Genomic DNA, 22,440 nt, shown 5'->3' with positions numbered 1-22,440 from the left:
TCACGCGAAAGCGATAGTGCCCATCCGGGGTGGAGAAGGCGGACCGCTCCTTGGCTCCTTCTGTGAGCGCAATTTGCCAGTAGCCGCAGGTGAGATCGAAGGTGCTGAGGAACCGAGCAGCCCGAGTCGGTCAATGAGCTCGTCGGCTCGGGGAATGGGGTGGGCATCGGCTCGGGTGACTTCATTGAGTCCCCGGTAGTCCATGCAGAAGCGGAGTTCTGGGGCGACACCGGGGGCAGCTGCTTTCGGGACCAGGACCACGGGGCTGGCCCAGGGACTGTCTGAGGGTTCGATCCCTCCTAAGGTCAACATCTTCGAGACCTCGGCTTGAATGCAGGACCGGACCCGATCAGGGACTCGGTAGGCTCGGTGTTTGACCGGCGGGCTGTCTCCGGTATCCACGTCATGGACACACCAGTCGGTGTCTTGGGGGACCAGGGAGAAGAGGTCGGAAAACTGCCCTAGGAGCTGGCGGCAATCCTCACGTTGCTGGGAAGTGAGGGATGGGGAGAGGTTCACTCCCTCTACGGAGCCGTCCTTCTCTTTGGTGCACAGGAGATCAGGGAGGGGATCCGACTCCTCCTCTGCCCCGTCATCAGTGGCCAGCAGGAGGCTCAGCTCCGTCCGCACAAAGTGGGGCTTGAGGCGGTTCACGTGGAGGACCCGGAGGGGGTCCCATGGTGACTGGACGTCCACCAAGTACGTGACCTGGCTCTTCCGCTCAACCACTTTGAAGGGCCCGGTCCATTTATCCTGGAGGGCGCAGGGTTTCACGGGGGCCATGACCCATACCTGCTGGCCCGGCTGAAACTCGAACAGAGAGGCATTCTGGTCGTACCAGCGCTTCATCTCTTCCTGGCTCGCCTCCAGGTTGGCCTCGGCCATCTCTCGGAACTTCCTAGTCTGGTTTCGGAGGGTCAGGACGTATCGGAACACATCTCGGGGGTGGCCTCGGTGCGCCGCCTCCCACCCTTCCTTGACCAGGCTGAGGGGCCCCCGGACTGGGTGCCCGTAGAGTAACTCAAAGGGGCTGAACCCCAAGGATTTCTGGGGAACTTCTCGGTAGGCGAACAGGAGGCAGGGGAGCAGGACGTCCCACTTACGCCGGATGGGCTCTTCCAGGCCCGCGATCATCCCTTTCAGAGTCCGATTAAACCGCTCTACCAGGCCGTTTCTTTGGGGGTGGTACGGGGTGGTGAATTTATAGGACACTCCGCATTGTTGCCACAAGGACGTCATGCATCTGGAGATGAAGTTCGTGCCGCGATCGCTCACGACCTCGCGGGGAAAACCCATACGGGAAAAGATTCCCATCAACGCCCGGCCCACCACGGGGGCTGTGACGGTGCGCAGGGGTATGCCTTCAGGGTATCGGGTGGCATGATCCACCAGGACGAGGATAAAGCGGTGCCCTTGGGAGGTTGGGGGGTCCAGAGGCCCCACGATGTCGATCCCGACCCTCTCAAAAGGGGTACTGACGACAGGGAAGGGTTGGAGGGGAGCCTTGCGCTTTCCTCCGCTCTTCCCACTGGCCTGGCACGTGGGACAGGACTTGCAGTGGGCTTCTACATCTGCTTTCATTCTGGGCCAGTAGAAGTGAGTCACGAGGCGACTGTAGGTTTTGTCCTGGCCCAAGTGGCCTGCGAGGGGAACGTCGTGGGCCAAGCCCAGGAGGAGGTCTCGGAAGCGTAGGGGTACCACCAGCACCTGGGCGGATCCTAGCTCCACCGATTTCTGCTCGCTGTACAAAAGGTCATTCTCCCAATACACCCGGTGCGTTCGTTTGGTCGCCCGCGGCCTGGGCCTCTGCCTGTTGCCGGGGCCCGACCAGGGAAGGACAGGTAGCCTGCTCTCGGCAGAACTCCTCTCGGGAGGGGCCCCCCTCGTGGCGCCACTGGGCCAATTCGGGCAGATCGCCTAACTCGGTGACCTGTGCGGAGTCGGAAGGTGGGGGTTCGTCACTGGCGACCGACCCTCCTTGTGGGGGGATGTGGGGACCCTCGGCGGGGACCATCCTGTCTTCAGTGGTCGGGGCGTCGTCGACTTCCCCCAGGGGGGTCAGTCGGGCCACCATGGATCGGGTGGTGGCGCACACCCACTCAGGGAGACCCATCATCCCTAGGTGGGTCTTGCGCTCGACTTGTTTCCAGGGGGAACTTTCCAGGTCGTTCCCCCAGGAGACAGTCGTCTGGCTGGGAGGTTCTCACTGCGACTTTCAGTTTACCGACCACCCCTCCCCATTCAAAAGGCACCAGGGCTACCTTACACAGACTTTCCGTATTGTCAGCGGAAATGACCGGGCAAAAGACGTTGGGGAGGACCTGGTCTTCGTTGACCAAATGACTGAGGACACCGGTGATATTGGCCCCGGTGTCACGAAGGGCTTCTACTTGGTGGCCATTGATCGTTACGAGCTGCCCATATTTCTTCGTGTTGGAGGGCAGGAGGCTTCCAGGGACCATTTCTCTATCTCCTAAGGATACTAGGGCCATGGCTGCGGGTTCCCACTCTACGGTCTCCTCAACCTCCTCCCCCAGTGCTACATTGGCTATCTGTCTAGCGGGGGGTGCTGCCTGGGTGATGTGTGGGGCCATGGGGCATTCAGGGTCGTTGGCGTAATGCCCGGGCTTCTGACAACGGAAACAAGTGATGGTCACCCGGTGCCCCCGTCTCAGGGGGGGGCCGGATACAGCTGGTGGGGGTGCCGGGAAAGGCGGAGGTTGGGTTTTCGGGGGACTGGACTGGGACTCTCTCTGCCCTCCCTGGTTTCCCCCCCCCTCTCTGGCGGGGTGGTCCCTGACTGGCTCGGGGGTACTCTCCCACAGGGCCCCGGGAGACCCGGGTGTTGGTCCAGCGATCCGCCTCGACAGCCAGCTTTCTCGGATCCGTGAGCTTGCTGTCGAGCAGATGCTGGCGCAGTTCCACAAAGCAGTTCGCAGCCAGTTGTTCCCACAACATAAGGTCGGTTAGTTCTTCTAGGGTGGTTACCTTGCTGCCCTTGATCCACCCATCGAATGCGCGGCTGAAGAAGTTTACATACTCCACCCAGGTGGTGCCCGGGATCTTCCTGCAGTCCCGGAACCGCTGGCGGTACATCTCCGGGGTGAGGCCCTACCTTGTGAGGAGGGCCTCTTTCATGTGGTCGTAGGAGGTCTGCATGGAGGTTGGTAGGTCGAGCAGGGTGTCTCTCCCCTCGCTCAGGAATCGTCCCCAGAACCCAGCCCCCCAATCCTTATGCGGGACCCGATGGGAGGTCATGGCGACCTCGTAGGCCCTGAACCACTGTTGAATGTCATCGTTTTTGTAATATTCTTTGACCACATCCTTGGGGATGTGGACCTTCTGCTCCGCCGGGGAGGCCGCCTCTCGGTTCCCCGGGGGCTGCGCTTCTTCGCTTTTAGCTCCATTTCCTTCAAGCTGCGTTCGTGCTCCAGTTGAAGTCTCCTTCCTTCGTGTTCCCGTTGGAGTTTCTCCTCTTCTAGTTCTCCTTGCACCCGCATCTGTTCCACTGCTAGCTTTTTCTCGGCTAATTTCAACTCGCCCTCGATTTTGAGTTTGGCTAATTCGAGTTCGTGATGGCGACTTCTTTCTCTGTCTGCGAGTTCCTCCGGGGATAGGCCCCCGTCTGGTACGAAGCTTCGCACCTGGTTGCTGCTGCGTTCTCCTTGGGAGGGTCCAGCTTCGTCGTGGGGCTCCACCGCTCCTTCTAGGCGGGGGGCTCCAGAATCCACCCAAGCTTTCAGTGCCTTCTGCATATCTTCTTTGGTGTTGAGACCAGTGGTAGCGATTTTGAGTTCTTTGCAGAATTGCTTCAGTTCTCTGTGTGTGTACTCCTCCAGTTGTTCCACCTGGAACACGGTACTGGTGTCGTTTTCTGTGAGAACCACGGCGTTTCCTTCTGCCATCCTTGTCGGTAGTGCGTCAGCTCCAGAAACCTCTCTAGTGCAGGACCCAGGCAGCGTCCCCTGGATTGATACAGTTGTGTGTAATGGTTAGCCAACACCCTGTTTATCTCCCTCTGTGTGTAGGCCAGGGGCCCCTCTGGTGTGTGTATAGCTCCAATTGGGGAACGGTTACTCTCCAGTCTAAACAGCCAAGCGAGGAGACGACCTGCTCTGTCTGCCCTAGCATGTGTACAAGCCGTGTGGGCCTCATAGTTTTGACACCGTAATCGCTCCAGGAATTCCGCGTGCTGCGCCCAGAGGTCCTCCAGGGGGCCCGAGTGTCTGCCTCCACCCTCGCCCTCCCGCTCGTATTGGAGTAATTGGGATTCTAGGAGAGTAAGCGACGTCAATTGCTTCGGAATGTTCCATGTGGCCCCCGAGACAGTGACCTCTGACAGCTATTTTGTGGGCGTCCCATTCCACCAGCGCGCTGCTAGCCGTTCGCTCGTTGCGTTCAAAATACTAGAGTACGGCCGTCCCTAGAGAAGAACGGAATTCAGGGTCCTCCAATGCAGGTGGCTGGAGGCGCCACTTAGGTATGGGAGGGCGACCAGGATCCCAACTCAGCCCGAGTCTCATGGGGTTATGGTCGGAGTGCGTCCGCCCCAAGTATTCCAACTCCTACAAGCGGGATTAGGGGCTGGGAACCCACCACCCCTATTGAGCCTCACATGCAGATCATGTGCTGCAGAGTAATAAGAATATATGCGTTCATGAGGGTGCTGAACGCGCCACATGTCAAGTAATGACCAGTGTGTGAGCCAGTCCGTGAGTGTTTGCGCATTGGACACCGCCGTCGTCGACTGGAGCGGTGGAAATGATCTAACCGTGTGGACATCAGGCACTGCATTAAAATACCCGCCCAACATAAGGGGTCAGTGCTGCGGATAGCTGTGTGAGGAACGAGGGCTGGTCTATGTTAGGGGCATATATGGAGCCTAATAATATTTGCTGGCCATTGAGAGACCGCCGCACTAAGGTATATCTGCCTGCAGGATCTATCACTGTGTCCGCGCAAACTAAAGGAGCGCCTGCCCTAACCCAAATTAATGTGCCCCTCGCATGCGCCGAGTATACTGTGCCGTGCACCTGTCCCCTCCAGTGTCTGCGCAATCTATCTAATTCCAGCTGTGTCATATGTGTTTCCTGTAGCAGGGCGATGCTGACGTGTGCCGCTGAAGGTATGCAAATATGGAGCAGCGGCGCGCGGGAGTATACATGCCGTGTATGTTCCATGTGATGATGTCAGTGCGCTTCATTGGTGACGGGATCGAATGACTGGGGCCTCCAGGGCGGGACGCGCCGCTGGGCACGTGAGTAAAGGGCAGGTGTAAAAGTGTTGGGCTGCTGCAACAAAAACAAGAAGTGAACTAGGAACATTATAACATCTGGGGGCGGACATTCTGGAATGCCCGCCCAAACCTCTGACAACTAGATGTGGCAAACTAGGTCAGTCCGCACTGGTGGTATTGTGCTATGTCCTTCCCCCAAGCCCTGTGTGTGCAGTGGGCCATCTGTGGAATAACCTACGTTAGTCTGCGAGGCTAATAATGCATAGATCTTAGCGCTGTCTCGGGAGGCATGCCACAGCTGACAAGGTACAAAAGGTAGCCAAAGTCTGGTATAGGGGCACTATAACCTCTCCGGGTGAGGTGCATGTAGCATGTGGCCCCCTGAACCCAACCCGCCAACGAGTAGTGAACAAGCTGTCAAAAGATTAACAAACATTCTACGTGCGTGAGCTATTTGCATCATGGTCCGTCACAGCACCACTCAGTCATATGATACCATCCGCGGTCTGCGGAGAGATCTCTGGTAGGACAGGGTCCTCGGAGATTTCCGTCGACAAGCCGCTGGCCATTACCGTGTCTCGCGTGGAGGAGTCTGATCGTTCCTTGGGGTGGGGCGTTCAGAGAGCTGTGACCGCGTCCAGTGCATCTGGTCTTTCCCTCCTTATGTTCTCCGGACTCAGCGCTGCAGCTCCTGATATATTGTTTCTCATGGGTCCTCGCCGTCTGGATCTCCTGCCCGCTGTGCCACCACCATCTGAGTCTGGGGGGTCTCACGCCCTTCCACAGACCTGACTCCTCCAGCCAGTCCCATGCTTCCGCAAGAGTCAAAGAAACGGGTCTCTTCTTTCGTGACCACTCACAGCCGACCAGGGAACAGCAACGAGTATGGCAACTCCAGAATTCGGAGCTGACGCTTCACCGCCGCGTAGTTACTCCGACGTCGCTGCACCAGAGCGGCATAGTCTGTGAAGAACATGTTGTAAATGTAAATGTTGTAGACTTGTAAAGCGCACAGCTACCCCAGCAACGGGGCGTCCCGGCGCTGTAGACCGCTGGGGAACCCGTCCTGGCTATCCCTGTGAGATGGTCCCTTTCTGGGTATCTCCAAGGTGAAACCAGGCATCCCCGGCGTCTGTGGGGGGCCGTTGTAGAGATGAGGCAAGCTTAATGCCCAGAGTTGCCGAGTGTGTTCCTGGTTAGAGTAGGTACCGAGGCGAGAATTATTGAGTACGTTTTGACCCTGGTCCATGTCCCTGCCGCGTCCGGAATTGAACCCTGGTCCCTGGCCGATTCTCTGCTTACGGGTCTGCCGCCTCTAACTAGTGAGCCACACCTCTCCATTGCCGATTGCCGCTTACTGTGAGGCCCTTCAGCTTGCGTGTTTCGCAGAGCACCACATCTCTGTCCCTATAGTTAAGCAGTTTAAAGAGGAGCGGGCGGGGTCTGGCTCCTGGTTGAGGCCTCCCAGAGGCGGCGCAGCATCCCAACGGTCACCAGTGGCGGCTCCTCAACAACGCACTGTGGGACCAAGTCCGTGCCCCCGCAAGGATCCTACTCTGCAGCAGTAGAAAATGGCGTGCTCCCTAAAATGGCGCCCATTCAGGCCCGCAATCACAGTCAAGCTGGCCCATATCACTCACATGGCTTCGCGCTCCACAGTCCCACAGTGCGGCCCCCGCATGTCCGTGGTCTCCGCCACTGGGCGCTGCTGATGTAAGGTGCCCCCCACAGCGTATGTCATACACACTGCCACGTATGCGCTACCTGCAATGGGGTCCCAGCTGTGTCACACACCTCCGTGGCATCTTGTGGGCCACTAGCAGCAACCCCGGGCCAGGCCGCCACCCATCCTCACCATCGGGTCGCAACTCCTGTGATCCCTCTCTGCGCCAGCCGGCTGACATCCGCTGGCGCCGCCGGTTCCCCGCGGCCGCCTCCTTGAGCCCTCCAGTTATTTCAGGGCTGATCTGCTGTCCGAAGGTGCCGGGGGTGCCCTTCCTCCCCAGAGCCTCCGCTGTCTGGGGCAGACTCAGCGCGGGTGGCAGACGCACCTGGGATGCCCCACCCTGAAGCCACCACTGGCACCAACCGCCTTGCAGGCCCCCCCCCCCCCCCAGCGCGGCGCCTTTTCGCACCTTCAGTGTTGCTCAGGGCCACACTGGTGTCACTCTGGGCCGCACTGCCCTCTCGGGCCTCCGGAAGCCATCCGTGTGCTCAGGGGTCTGTCTGCCCTCCACAGGTGTCAGGAGCCTCCTTCCTTGGCCGTACAGTCACTGGTCAAGGCAGCCTCAGCGGGAACGGCAGTCCTGCCTGGCGCGTGCCACAGCCGTGGGCGTCAGCCTCCGTCGCTGTCTCAGCCCCCGCGCAGCCTTCGTTGTCACCTTTGGGCTGCACTTCCCTTGCAGGTCGCGGACGCGCTCCTTCCAGGCAGATGAGCGCGGATCCCGGCCTCGCAGACGCCTCTTACCAAGGCCTTCAGCTTCCAATGCTAGCCAGCACAGGCAACACCAATGCAGGATCGGTTTGGACGGATAATAGGGGGATTAACGGCCAGAGCGTTAGAAACTCACGTCCGCCCTGCTGGCCGGCTAACCACGCCCCCCGACCAGAGAGATTCCTCTGATGCTGCACCCACTGGGACTTCAGGTCCCACTGCAGAGCCTGCATATGCCAAGGGGCAAGTGTTGCCAGCAGGAGACCATAAGACCCAGCAGTCAAATTGCCAACAAAAGTCAAGTTAAAATTGACTAGAGGTAGCGGTCTCCGGATCTGCATTGACCGGTGAGAAAAGAACTGATGTCAAAGTGCTAGGGGGATGCCTTTATAAGCACAGCGCAAGTCACTTTCTCTGAAGAGCCAAATGAAGCCGCCTGCGGGCATGCAGATGTGATGCTCAAAAAGTTTCAGAATTCAGTCTCATGCTAGGGGAGCATTCTGCGATCAGGAATCTGCAGCTATAAATCACTTTCAGACTGATAGGTTACTAATATTGTGGCTTGGCCCCTGTCTACCTTCTTAAACGCCCTTTTGAAATGCTATAGGAGTGTGCGCTGCTAGACAAAAATGGGAAGCTGCTGCACAACCTGGTCTCCTACCCCATGGCCAACAGGATAATCCCTGATATCCGATACGTGGCCGGAACCCTTCACCACACCTCTCGGGCCATTGCGCAGGCGTTCGCGGATTATTATGCTCAGCTACATTCCTCTGCCCCTCCAACCCCCCACCCCTCCGAACCCTCCCCCCCCCCCCCCGAGGCTACTCTCGGGGATCTGTTGGGCCATCCGACTGTCCAACTCCCCTGCCTCACAGGGGCGGAGGTGGCGGACATAGACCTCCCCTTTACCCCAGAGGAGATACAGGGGACCATTTGCTTCCCACAAGAATATTATGTGGCCTACAGGGATTTGTTGGTGCCTCAACTGGTAGAACTCTCAACACGTCGCCGAGAAGAGTTTCTTTACCTCCGAGACCGACGTGGCCACTATCGTAATCCCAAAGAGCCAACTGCCCTATGCCACCTGTGCGGACTACCGCCCAATCTCTTTAATTAATACTGAAATCAAGATCTTTGCCATGGCCCTGGCCCAGCTTCTCTGTCCCCTCTTGCACAGGCTGGTCGACCCGATCAGTGCGGCTTCATGCCAGCAGCGGTACCAGACACTGCATACGGCGCCTTCACCTCGCTTTGGCTCACAGCCACCTTCTCACAATGTACCTGGCACTCTTACTGATAGACTTCTAGAAGGCCTTCGACACGGTGGACTGGAGGTACCTGGAGGGTGACCTTGTGAGTATGGGTTTTGGCCCCCATTTCCGACACATTTTCCGAGTCCTGTACTCCAAGCCCAAAGCCAGGGTCCTCACCAACAGTGCCATCTCAAAGGCATTCTCAATCCGGAGAGGTACGCGCCAGGGGTGCCCCCCTCTCGCCCCTCTTGTTTGCGCTGGCCATGGAGCCCCTGGCCTCCCTCATACAAAATGATCCCCGAATCCTGGGCTGGTCTTGGGTTCCCCACCACATGCACAAAATTGCCTTATACACAGAACATGTCCTACTCTTCTTGGCCGACCCAGAGAGCTCTGGTCCCTGCTACCTGGAGGTTCTTCAGGCCTTCAAGAGAGTTTCAAGCTTGCGACTTAACCCGGCTAAATCTACCCGGGTCCCCCTCCATCTTTCTAGGGCGTGCTTCGACTGACAATCGAATATCCCCATCAGTAGACAGTCCTTCAAGTACCTTTGGATTTGGGTGGCTCTGCTCCCGGAGATAGAATGGGCACTTGTGACGGGACCCTACGGTCGGATCAGGGGGCACAAGGGGGAACGGACTGGTGGACCCCGGTATCGCGTGTTCCTAACGTTCTCCCCTCTCAACAGGACGAGTGGGCATCGGATACTGAAGACCGGCTACTATTAGCCGATGCGGTGCCCTTTAAATGGGACGATCTGGGATCACAAGCCCCTCCCCTAGACGACGTCACGCAGCCCGGGACTCCAAAAGGGGGAGGAACCAGGAAGTGGACGGACGGCGATTCCAGGAGGAAGGACGGAGACTAACGGAGCGGCGAAGGAAACGAGGACACGGACAAGGCCAGAGAACCAGAGCAGGCGGAGAACGGAGGAGAGAGAGTCGAGAGGACCAGCGGCTACGGACCCCGCGAAGCACCCCGCCACGTTCCCAGGGGAGGAGCGTGGCTTGGACAGGTACGGGACCGGGTAGCGGGTTGGATGGGAAGGCGGGAGTACCCGCGTTAACCGAACGACCGTAGTTTAAAGCTATCCCCCTATTCTTTAGTTATAAACCCCTCACCGTTACTGACACTCTAGTCGACGTTTCTGTTGCACACACTGAAGGTGATTCCTCACTCCCGGTCCCTGGTGGTAGGTGACGCGCCTGTAGAGATCGAGACTAATCTCGTCCCTTGTCTTTCTCTTCTTCTGGGGCGTACCGGGAGGCGACATCGCGACCGGAGAAAGGGCCAACAGAGGGAACCAGACCAGACGAGAGGCCCACGGAGGTCTAGACACCACGGATCCCGCCACCTTTCCGAGGGAAAGGTTAACCAGCCGGACTAAGAGAAAACTCGTATCAATAAAACCACATATACCAAGACCTCGTGTAGCGTCCCTCCTTGACACCCCGTCACAGCGCTCAACATTACCCCCATGGTCACGAAAGCTAAAAGCGCTGGCAGGCCTTACCACTTAATCCTCTTGGAACTACACCAAATTTGATAGAAAAGTAGTTCTTAGTCTAGAATGCGCTTACTTTTGTTAAATGGTGTAAATCCCTTCAGTAGTTGCTGAGAAATTCAAAGATTTCTCATATATACAAGTGAAGCCATGGTGGATTCGCGACCCCTGACGATCTCGTGCTTAAGATCTGATTGGCTGCCAACACTTCAAACCGGGAAGTGCTGGCAGCTATCTTGTTACTTGGTTGAACCGAGTCATAAGAAAAAACATTTAAAAAATAAGAAAAAGGGGCAGGATAGAAATACGCAGACCCCTTAGGCCTGGAGGGGGGTGAAGGGGAGAGGTCCACAGGGATCCCACCAGGGCCTTTTAAAAAAGAAAATTTTGGGAAGGAGACCTGTTGGATCAGCGACTCCCACCACCTACCCAGGGCAACATAATGAAAGAGGTTGCGGGGGCCCACACGGCCCGCGCAACCCCAGGGACCACCTCCCGAGTGCTTACTATATAAAAAGTGCGTGCCTCCCCTGAGCCCCGGGGATCGCCACCTTCCCATAGGCTAATGAAATGGGACCACCACCAAACAGGGGCTCTAACATTTTGTGGGAAGGGGCTCACAGACGCACCACAGCCCGGGCCACCACCTCCCCGGAGCCAAACTGTATATTAAAAAAATGGGAGGGGGGCAGCATGGCCCGTTCTTGGCCCTAGGGACTGCCACCTCCCCGGAGTAGGCCGCTAAGGAAGGAAGGGGGGGCACGTGGGCCCCCCCCTCCTAGATCCGTACATGGCCCTGGGGACCGCCCCTCCCTACCCAGGGCCTGCTCCGACAATGTCCGGTGGTGCCCACCCCCGGGATATTGCAGTTTGTTATGGCTTAAGCCATATCAAACTCTCTGCTTTCAGCAAGCGAGAGCAAAAATTCTCTCGCTTGCAGAAAGAAGAGAATGTCTGTTTCCCTGCCCGCTGTGAAGCGAGCAGGGAAACAGACACATTGCTTTGAGATCCAGGGAGCGGCATGTTAGCAGAGTCCTGGGTCTCAAAGCAGTGCTGGCTCCCGCAGGAGGCAGGGAGTCAGCAGGGACCACAGGGGCCTTGAGGCTCCCCCAGCAGTCCCCAACGTTTTAAATGTGGGTGCCCAGGGTGGGACCAGGTCACCCACACTACAGGCCAGGCCCCGGGGTTAGGATCCATGGGGCAAAAATCGGCACAGAGAAGGGGGCCACGCAGCCCCCCTTCCTTTAAAAATAAATGTATAGTAATATAAAAAATAAAAAAAAGAAAGGCCGGTCATTGGGTCCCCGGGGCTAAAATTAGCCCGGGAGGGAGGCCATGAGGCGCCCCCCCCCTTATTTTTTTATCTTTTTTCAAGAGAATTTAAAAATGGAGCAAGCCCAAATCAGCCCAGGGAAGGGGAGCCACGAGAACCCCTTCCTAAAAAACAGAAGAAAAAAAGCCAGCAACTCTCTAGAGGCCCCGCCCCCTTTCACCACCACTCTGCAAACATGCCTTCTGGCCCGCTGCTGGTTGGGGGATGAAGTCCCCTTCATTGCTGAGGGCCCTTAGTGGCCAACAAGACCTCCTGTTACCTCCAGCAAGCCCCACACAGTGGGAATGCTGAGAGGTGATCAGAGGCCACCCCCTCCTTCCTCACCACTCTGCAAACACACCTCTCAGCGCACTCGTGGGGGAGGGGGGGGGGGGTAGCTGAGGTACCCTTGACTCCTGAGGGCCTCAGTACTAAAGTGGATTTCTTCTCCCAACTAGGAGTGCGCCAGGAGGCACGATTGCAAAGTGGTGGAGAAAGGGGGCTTTTCCCCAGATGACCTCTCAGCAATCTAGCGGTGTGGGTCTTACTTGAGGTAACAGGAGGGGTAGATGACCTCCAAGGACCCTCAATAGCCAAGGGGACTTCATCCCCCCTACTAGTAGTGCACCAGGAGGCACTTTTGCAGAGTGGTGGAGAAATGGGGCTTGGCCTCCTACCAGATCTCAACAATCCTGCTGAGCGGGACTTACTAGAGGAGTAGTTGGCCCCCAATAACGTCCTTGGGGACCAACTACCCCTCCTGTTATCTTCAATAATTTCCACACAGCAGGATTGCTAAGAGATCTTCAGAGGCCATGCCCCTATTCTCCACCACTCTGCAAACACAACTCATGGTGCACTACTGGATGGGGCATGAAGTCCACTCTACTCCTGAGGGACCTTGGGGTCAAGAAGCCCTCCTGGTACCTCTTGTAAGTCCAACACAGCAGGATTCGTGAGCGCTAGTCGGAGGTCCAGTAACCTTTCTCCACCACTCTGCAAATGTGACTACTAGTTAAAAAAAACATAGAAATTAATTTAAAAAAATGAAAGGTCACAATGATGAGACAGTTAGGAATTAGCATTTAAAAAAACCTTAGAAATTCAATGTAAAAACCATAGGTTACTGGGACGTTATAGTTAGGAAAAGGAATTTAAAAAACCTTAGAAATTCACAGAAAAAAACCAAAGGTTACAGGAACGTTATAGTTAGGCAGACAAACAAAACCAGAGAAATTCAGCTGTTATAGTTAGTGAGCTAACTATAACTTACGCCCCGACAATGCACTGCTTATGACCTCACATTATACACCACTCATGACATGGTCTATGACATCACTGATGGCATCTCAAATGACATCACTGATGACCTCATCCACAGAATCTTCGATGCACCCATTCACACCCCAATATAAACTTTCATACACCCACTCCAGCTTCCACACTACCACTCTCAAAACCACTGACACACCCATACCAGTACTATCACGCCCACTCACTGATTCACAGGTCTACACATACATCCACCCACTCACCCGTACAGTCACTCATACACCAACTCCCTCACTAATACAGCCACTAATATATCCACTCATACACCCATACAGTCAATCACATACTGTCAATCACCCATCGAGCTACTCACACACCTACTCACTCACCCATAGTCAATGACACAGGCACTAACTCACCTATACAGTTATACACACGCCTACTCACTTATTCATACAGATGCTAACACATACTCACTCACCTATACATTCACTGACATGACAAGCACACGCTCACCCATACAGCCACTCTCACAATCACTCACACATACATTCGCTCATATACTTCAAAACTCACCTATACTGCCTTTCACATATGTAGTTACTCACCCATATACCACTGACACATCCATTCACTCACCCACCCAGCCATACACCCACTCAGTCACCCCATACAGCCCATCACAGACACACTCACTCACCCATACAGCCACTGACTCACCCACTCACTTATCTATGCAGGCAGTCACAAATCCCCTAACCCACACACACGGATACTCATATACCAATACAGGTACTCACGACAACCAATCAATAACCCATACAGCCACTCACATACCCATACAGCTACTTAGACACCAACTGACAGTCGGATACACACATTCACACAACCTAGTCACTCACCCAAACATTAACTGAGACAACTAATCACTCACTTATACAGTCAGTCACGCACCCACTGAATCCTCCATACAGGCACTCATACACCCACCGAGTCACCAATATACCTTTGCAAATATATTTAACACTCAAACTTTTTTAAAACACTCAGTCACTGGATGATGTCACTGACCATGTCATGAGTGATGTAATATGTGAGGTCATAAGCAGTGCATTGCGGGGACATGAGTTAAAAGTTAGCTCACTAACTAGAACAAATGAATTTCTCTGGTTTTGTACGAGTGACCAACTATAACGTCCCTGTAACACATATATATATATATATATATACACACACACACACACACACACATACACACATATACATACACACATACATCTCAATAAAGTATGTTAAAAATGTTTGCAATCATTTTTTTTTTTTTTAAAGAAAAACTGTTCAACTTTGAAATGAAAGAACATGATTACGGAATTACATATCAAATCAAATAAGGAGTCAATTATCTTGTGCACCTTTTTCATTTCATTTTCAAGATTTTCTTCTTGCTGGCCTTCAGACAGCCTTCGTCTTAATTCTGCTATTTCTCTCTCTACTTTCTCCCGATACTGTCCCCATTGACTTCGTTCTTGCTCAAGTCTGTGATGATACTGTATTTCATATTCCCGGACCGTATCTGTACAACACACATGCACTTGTTAAGTGGGATGACCATACAATTATTTAAGTTATGCACCATTAACACAAACCACAGGGTCCATTCAAATTACATTTTTCAGTTTCCAGATCACCTAACAAAATGACAAACGGAGAAAGATAACACTTGCAAAACAGGGGGATGAATAAGAAAACATTATACACATTTAAAATACTGTAACAGCCGTATTAAAACAACTTTAAAAATGGTACATTCACCTTAAGTGGGCCTGTGAAACTCCAACCTAAGAGTGGGTTCGTATTCAGTTCTGCCACCAGATCATGTATTTAACTCTGGAGTTTGGAGGGTACAAAAAGAGTTGTATGGCAAACGAAAGGTCGCAGGGTGCTGAGGTGGTGGGGCTGGGGAAATCACGTTGACCTCTGAGAAAATGCTGGGTACTGTGGATTAGGATGGGTAACCTTTATTCTCTGGACTGGCTTTTGCACGGATTTACATCCTCTGAATCAATTATGTAGCAGTATAATGAAACATGAAGCATACAGCCCTTTAATGGCAGCTGCAGCATGGGCATTGTAGAACTGTCTAAGGCTATAGCCAACCCACTAATCAAGTTAGCTCTGCAACTTGGCTTACAAAAATACAAAAACTCTTTGATTATTTCTTGGCTCCCTGTATATTTTGCGATCGCCTGGGCCTTTTCCGTCATTCTTTGATCATGCTTTTTTCAAGTTACTATCTTTTTGCCACTTCTTCAGTCTTTCCCAAGTGGAAACGACGGACTACCCTGTGAGGGACATTGGGATTACTACTGCTGGTTGTGGGTTGGCCTGGCAGCTCCTCCTTCTCACTTACCAAAAGTGCACTGTAAGCACTACCGATGCAGTCCAGTCTGCGATCATCAGCATAGGGACGCACCCGGAGCGCAGAACAGTTGAACACCATTGTCCTGACTACATATTTGGATGAGCTATCACTAGCTATCCTCCCCGCCCCCACATACCCAAGGCCTTCAGACTGAAGCTCTTTATCAGGCCACTCCTTTATGGATTCTTAGCACAACTTGATGCCATTATTTATTTCCTGAAGGAATAGTTTATTCATCTTTGGGATCTAAATAAATAGTTTGGCGTTCCATTGGTCTGTCTGTATGTATATAAGAATGTGGTATTTGTACTAACTGAACTTAGCCAAAAAGGCAGCAGAACGCTGTTGAGGGTTAAAGACAAACATGCAGTCAAACAGTGATAGGAGAGGTAGCTTGTTAATGCCCTGTTCCCACATTGTGATGTAGAGTTCTTTAAAGAGGTGTCTCTTCAACTCTTTCCTAGATTAGAGCAGCATTTAGGTGGTCCTTATGGATACATGCATTTTGTTACAGATCCTGTGTGAATAAATGGAAAAGGCATGCTGCCTTGTTTTTTGTGCACTTCTTAGACTTCAGTCTGATGGTGGCCTGACAGTGGTTGTAGCAAGAGCCACCAGAGATGATGAACTTGCCTGCAAGATAAATGGGGCTGCTGCAATGATTGCTTTGTAAATTATGTTACTGGTTTTGAAGAACAAGTTACTTACCTTCGGTAACGCATTATCTGGTAGAGACTATCTAGCTGCAGATTCCTTACCTTTGAATTTCCCCAGGCGTCAGGCTGGATCCGGAAACTTTTGGTGAGCAATACCCCTAGCGCGCAACGTCGGGTGGCTCCATTCGGCTCCGTGTGTCATCAGTTGCATCGGTTATGACGTCGCGGTGCCTACATAGGCGCCACCCAGGCGCGCGGACATCAGTACTGTTCACTTTTCCACCTCAGAAGTGCAGAGCCACGAAGTGACTGACAAACATGTGCAAAACTAGGGCTCTGAAAGGGGAGAATCCCTAGGCCTACAACATCAGTCCCAAAGTGGGGAGGCATGGGTGGGGCTGTAAGGAATCCGCAGCTAGATAAAGTCTCTACCAAATAATGCGTTACCGAAGGTAAGTAACTTGTTCATCTGATAGAGCCTTCTAGCTGCAGATTCCTTACCTTTGAATCAGATACACAAGCCATACTATCCCTGTGGTGGGTTGCGGACTCATGGACTAGACTAAAAAGTCTTGCAGGACTAAATGGGCAAAGTGCCCGTTCCTGAGTCGGTGGAGACGCTCTTCTTCAATAGAGGGATGTGGGGGAGCAAAGAAGGTGGGCAAAGTGATGGACTGACCCAGATGGAATGGGGTCACAACCTTTGGTAAAAAAGATGCCCTGGTGTGAAGCACCACCTTGTCCTGAAAAGACATAAAATAAGGAAGTGAGCTGGATAATGCCTGTAACTCACTCACCCTCAGAGCCGATGTCATCGCCACTAAGAAGGCTGTTTTGATGGTCAACAACCAGAGGGGACAATTGTGCAAAGGCTCAAAAGGAGCGCACCTAAAATAAGTGAGGACCAAATTAAGGTTCCCTTGTGGCATAATAAAGGGCGTGGGTGGGGCTGTAAGGAATCCGCAGCTAGATAAAGTCTCTACCAAATAATGCGTTACCGAAGGGAAGTAACTTGTTCATCCGATAGAGCCTTCTAGCTGCAGATTCCTTACCTTTGAATCAGATACACAAGCCATACCATCCCTGTGGTGGGTTGCGGACTCATGGACTAGACTAAACAGTCTTGCAGGACTAAATGGGCAAAGTACCCGTCCCTGAGCATTTGACCATCAGGATAATAATGTTTCGCGAACGTGTGCAATGATGCTGACGTCGCTGCCTGACAGATATCTTGACCAGGGACACCCCATGCCAAAGCTGTAGTAGCAGCCTTTTCCCTGGTGGAATGGGCCCTTAATACCTCAGGGGGCTGCTTCTTTGCCAAGGCATAACAAATTTTAATGCAGACAACAACCCAGCGAGAGATGGTTCTTTTCTGCACTGCCTTTCCCTTCTTTGCTCCCACATACCCCACAAAGAGTTGGTCATCCACCCGGAACTCTTGTGCAGTCAAGGTAGAACGACAACGCTCTTTTTGGGTCCAGTCGGTGGAGACGCTCTTCTTCAATAGAGGGATGTGGGGGAGCAAAGAAGGTGGGCAAAGTGATGGACTGACCCAGATGGAATGGGGTCACAACCTTTGGTAAAAAAAGATGCCCTGGTGTGAAGCACCACCTTGTCCTGAAAAGACATAAAATAAGGAGGTGAGCTGGATAATGCCTGTAACTCACTCACCCTCAGAGCCGATGTAATCGCCACTAAGAAGGCTGTTTTGATGGTCAACAACCGGAGGGGACAATTGTGCAAAGGCTCAAAAAGGAGCGCACCTAAAATAAGTGAGGACCAAATTAAGGTTCCCTTGTGGCATAATAAAGGGCGTGAGTGGAAACAAGTGAACCAGCCCTTTTAGAAATCAATTTACAATAGGGGATTTAAAGAGAGAAGGTTGGTCTGGCAGCCGCAAAAACCAGTATACAGAGCAGAAAGGTAACCCTAGAGAGTACCCAAAGCAGAGCCCTGCTGGGCAAGGGTCAGAATGAATAAAAGTACAGTAGAAAGAGGAGCAGAAAGAGGGTCAATAGACCTTTCTGTACAGTATAATACAAATTTCTGCCAAAGGCAGGCGCATACCGACTTAGTGGAGGAACACCTGGCCGCCAGAACAACATTACAGACCTCGGGAGGAAGGTCAAAAGCCATCAACTGGCGACGCTTAATCTCCACGCATCGAGGCGCCGAGTTGACAGGCTCTGGTGGCGAACCCTCCCCTGCTGCTGCGACAGAAGATCCTCCCGATGGGGCCGCCTGATCGGAGGATCGACACTTATGCTCAGAAGGTCTGGATACCAGACTCTCCTTGCCCAGTCCGGCGCCACAAGAATGACTTTGGCCCGGTCGCGCTTGATCTTCGGCACTCTGGGCAGAAGTAGGAAAGGCGTATAGACTTGGGCCCGGTCGCTCCTGATCTTCTTCAGAACCCTGGGTAGGAGTGGTATGGGCGGAAAGGCGTACAACAGGCCTGAGCTCCACTCGCAACGAAACGCGTCAACAAGCGATAGCCGCCTTGGAAACTCCTGCGCGCAGCACTGCTGACATTGTGCTTTCTCTTCGGAGGCGAACAAATGTAACCAAGTTTCTCCCCACTGCTGAAAGAGACCTTGCGCCACCTCCGACTGGAGACACCATTGGTGATCCGCTAGACATCTACGGCTGATATCGTCTGCCCTGGATTTCAGAGAACCTGCCAGGTGTTGAACCACCAGGGTTATGCCCAGATGTTCCACCCATGTCCAGAGATGCAAGGCCTCGTGACGAAGGATCCATGACCCCACCCCGCCTTGCTTGTTGCAGTACCACATGACGGTGGAGTAGTCCGTGAACACCTGCACCAACTTCCCCTTGATAGAGGGAAGAAATGCTTTCAATGCCAAATGAATCGTTCGGAGCTCCAACACCGTTGTGGAGCCCATCTCTGCCGGAGACCAGTGACCCCCTGATCTTCATCTCTCCCATGTGGCCGCCCCATCCCAGAAGTGGCGCATCCGTCACGATTGTGAGATCCGTTTGGGGAAGGGAGAGAGGTCTGCCTTTGACCCAATCTTGGTTTGTTAACCAACACTGCAGATCCTTCTGAGATCTGAATCATGTCGGTGAGGTTCCCCTGATGCTGTGCCCATTGGAACTTCAAGTCCCACTGCAGAGCCCGCATTTGCCATCTCGCGTGTCTTACCAACAGGATGCAGGAGGCCATGAGGCCCAACAGCCTCAGTCAACCTCACCGAAATCCAAGATAGAGGCTGAAATATTGGAATCATAACCTGAATATCCTTGACTCGCTGCTTGGGAGCATAAGCCATAAACTGCACTGTGTCCAGAACAGCTACAATGAAAGGGAGCGTCTGAGAAGGAGTCAGGTGTGATTTCGACACGTTTATAGAGAACCCCAGCCAAAGCAGGAAGCCCGCCGTACCCTGGAAGTGGGAGACGATTACCTGGGACAAGGTCGCCTTCAACAGCCAGTCGTCTAGGTTGGGGAAGACAAATCCCTAACCTGCGCAGATCTGCAACCACCGCCATCACCTTGGTGAACACCCGAGGGGCACTGGTAAAGCCGAAGGGGAGCACAGTAAACTGAAATTGCTCATGGCCTACCTTGAACCGCAGGTAATGCCTGTGGCCCGGCAGGATGGGAATGTGAAAATAGGCATCCTGCAGGTCCAGGGCTACCATCCAGTCTCCTTGGTCTAAGACAGACAAGACCTGAGCCAATGTGAGCATTTTGAATTTCTCCTTTTTGAGGAAGAGATTGACGGTCCGAAGATCCAAAATGGGTCGAAGCCCCTTGTTCTTCTTCGGAATCAGAAAGTAGCAGGAATAACAGCCACTGCCTACTTCTGAAACTGGAACCCTTTCTATAACTCCTTTGGCCAAAAGAGTCGTAACTTCCTCTTGGAGCAGCTTTAAGTGATCCTCCGCCAGCCATTCCTGAGTTGTCAGAATAGTAGGAGATAGTAGGAGGAAAGGAAAGGAAGACGATCTGCAAGACCCACTTGTCTGTTATAAATCTCCAGCGGGGCAGATGACGAATTCTCCCACCCACTGGAGTAGCGTGGTCCAGCATAATCAGCCTAGGAGTGCTTGGAGACTGCGGCTGCTGGGGGCAGTGTGGTGGACGACTTCTGACCTCCATTCCAAGGACAGAATGTGCCACGTCCACGTACTGCTTGGGTAGTCTGTGCGGGACGGTGGCTAGAATAGGGTAGACGTGGTTGGAAACCCCTTCCGTTGGCACGAAAGGAAGACTGGTCACGAGGAGTGGACGAGAGGCCCAAGGATCTGGCCGTAGCTCGCAAGTCCTTGAACCTGAACAGGGCCGAGTCAGCCTTTTCCCCAAACAGGCGGATTCCATCAAATTGGCTTGGACATCCCCAGAGAAGCCAGAAGTACAAAGCCAGGCGTGGCGCTTCAAGGCCACCATCGTTGAAATAGACCTGCCCAGCGAATCGGTCATATCCAAACCACACTGAATGGTGAATTTTGCCACATCTCTCCTGTCCTTGACAGCCTGGAAGAGCACAGCCCGGGCTTCCTCCGGGACTTGTGGCAGCACTTGTGAAACCGTTTCCCAAAGAGTGGGAGAAACAGCCCAATAAGCATGCGGTATTCCACGACCGCAATGCCAGACTGGAAGAAGAAAACATCTTCTCTCCCAAAGAATCCAGTCTCATGGACTCCCTATCCGGAGGGGCAGAAGGGAATGTGCCCTAGGAAGTAGAGGCCTGCACCGCCAAACTTTCTGGGGTGGGGTGTTGGCTGAGGAACTGTGGGTCACCCGGTGCTGGGAGATGGCGGCGTGCAAATATCTTATGTGCTAGGCTTGGACCAAGTTCTTAGTAGGACGTCCGTAAGTGCCTCATTAAAGGGCAAAAGGGGTTCAGAGGTGGAAGCCCCAGGTTGAAGCACTTCAGTCAGGAGATTAGTCCTGACCTGCACTGAGGACAGTTCCAGTCCAAGGACCTCAGCTGCCCTCTTAACCACCATAACATAGGACGCCTCCTCCTCCGTAGCCACTGTAGGTGGAGAGAACAAGTCCCGCACGGTTTAAAACCAGTCTTCCTACCAGACATCCCTCGCACACGAAGTCGTCAAAAATTGAGACAAAAATTGAGAAAAAAGCCCGACAAAAAGCTGCAGAGGGGTAGCTCTTCCCAGATCAGCCCTTTACTGGCACAGAAAGAAATGAACAGACGTCTGCGTGCCTGGGTGGTGCCTATGTATGCACCAAGATGTCATAACAGACGCTACAGACGTCCTCGACAACACACAGAGCCGAATAGAGCCAGTAGAGAGGTATTGCTCCGCAAATATTTCCGGACCCAGCCTGACGCCTGGGAAATTCAAAGGTAAGGAATCTGCAGCTAGAAGTCTATCAGATAATGAAGTAGGCAGGCAAGGGGAGCTAATGGAGTTCCATCAAGATGTGGCTGATGTGATCATATTTCCTCTGGATGAGACATGCTGTAGTATGCTCTTAAGGGATGCCACTATGGAGTCTGGGAGGCAATGGAGCAGGGCATTACCACCACCAGATGCTAGCATACAAGAGCCTAAAAAGAGGTTTTGAAGTCACTCTTTAGAAGAAACGGTTTCACTTTCTTTTGAAGAGAGAGCTAGTGTAAGGCTGTCTTTTTTGGCTCTGCACAGTTCCTTGGACATGAGGTTGATGTCCAAAGGAAATCCAAGTGACATGCATGTGGTGAAAGTTGGGGTTCAAAGCCATCAAGTTTCAGGTCATCCTTCAGGTCACTGGTCCAATGGCAGAGTTGTTCCTTTAATCTACATGGCCTTACTCTAGCGTCCTTTAAGTGTGCACTGACTCACGGGTCTAACCATACTTCAGGCTTAATTTTGTTAGTTCCAGTTATCTACTTTGGTCATCGCGGTCTTCCTTGAGGTAATAATTGACTGTGCAGCTGTTGCCAGACCTTATATGATTATTAGAAAAAGAGTGTTAAGAAGCACTACTGAGCAAGGGGCAAAGGTTCATCCCATATTTTAATTTTCCTCTTTACAAGCTTTTGATTTGACTTTAGATGTGCACCTCCACTTATTAGAACGTTTAAATACAGTTTACGAGCTTACACGCACCAACAAACTGAAATGAAGTGTTACAATGTATACTGAACACAAACCGACATTTCTACAGCTTTTTCAGTGAAAACGGTGTTTCATGTCAATTAATTATGTGTGAGCCAGCAGCACTATGGCCACCTCGATGCAGAACGATTTGCAACACTGGTTTCTATTAAAAATATCTGTAGTGTCTCTAAAAGGGGGCCAGCCGGGGCCTGTGCTCCAGCTCAGTTCGTCCTGTGCCTCCTTGTGCCCCACCACCGCAGCAACTAATTC

The 22,440-nt window shown here is 52.9% G+C and overlaps 1 protein-coding gene across 1 annotated transcript in view; it reads right to left on the bottom strand.

Annotated features, from left to right (window-relative positions):
• RABEP1 (rabaptin, RAB GTPase binding effector protein 1) overlaps positions 1–22,440 on the bottom strand; it is a 989,154-nt gene that overhangs the window by 679,355 nt on the left and 287,359 nt on the right. The window contains exon 4 of the mRNA XM_085649558.1: positions 14,427–14,587. Coding sequence (XP_085505684.1) covers positions 14,427–14,587 — 161 coding nt within the window. The remainder of the gene's footprint in view (positions 1–14,426; positions 14,588–22,440) is intronic.

The sequence above is a fragment of the Triturus cristatus genome, chromosome 3_2 (genome assembly GCF_964204655.1).
Source record: "Triturus cristatus chromosome 3_2, aTriCri1.1, whole genome shotgun sequence".
Taxonomy (NCBI): Eukaryota; Metazoa; Chordata; class Amphibia; order Caudata; family Salamandridae; genus Triturus; species Triturus cristatus.
The sequence above is the reverse complement of the archived record's forward strand: the minus strand, read 5'-3'. Positions and strand labels throughout refer to the sequence as shown.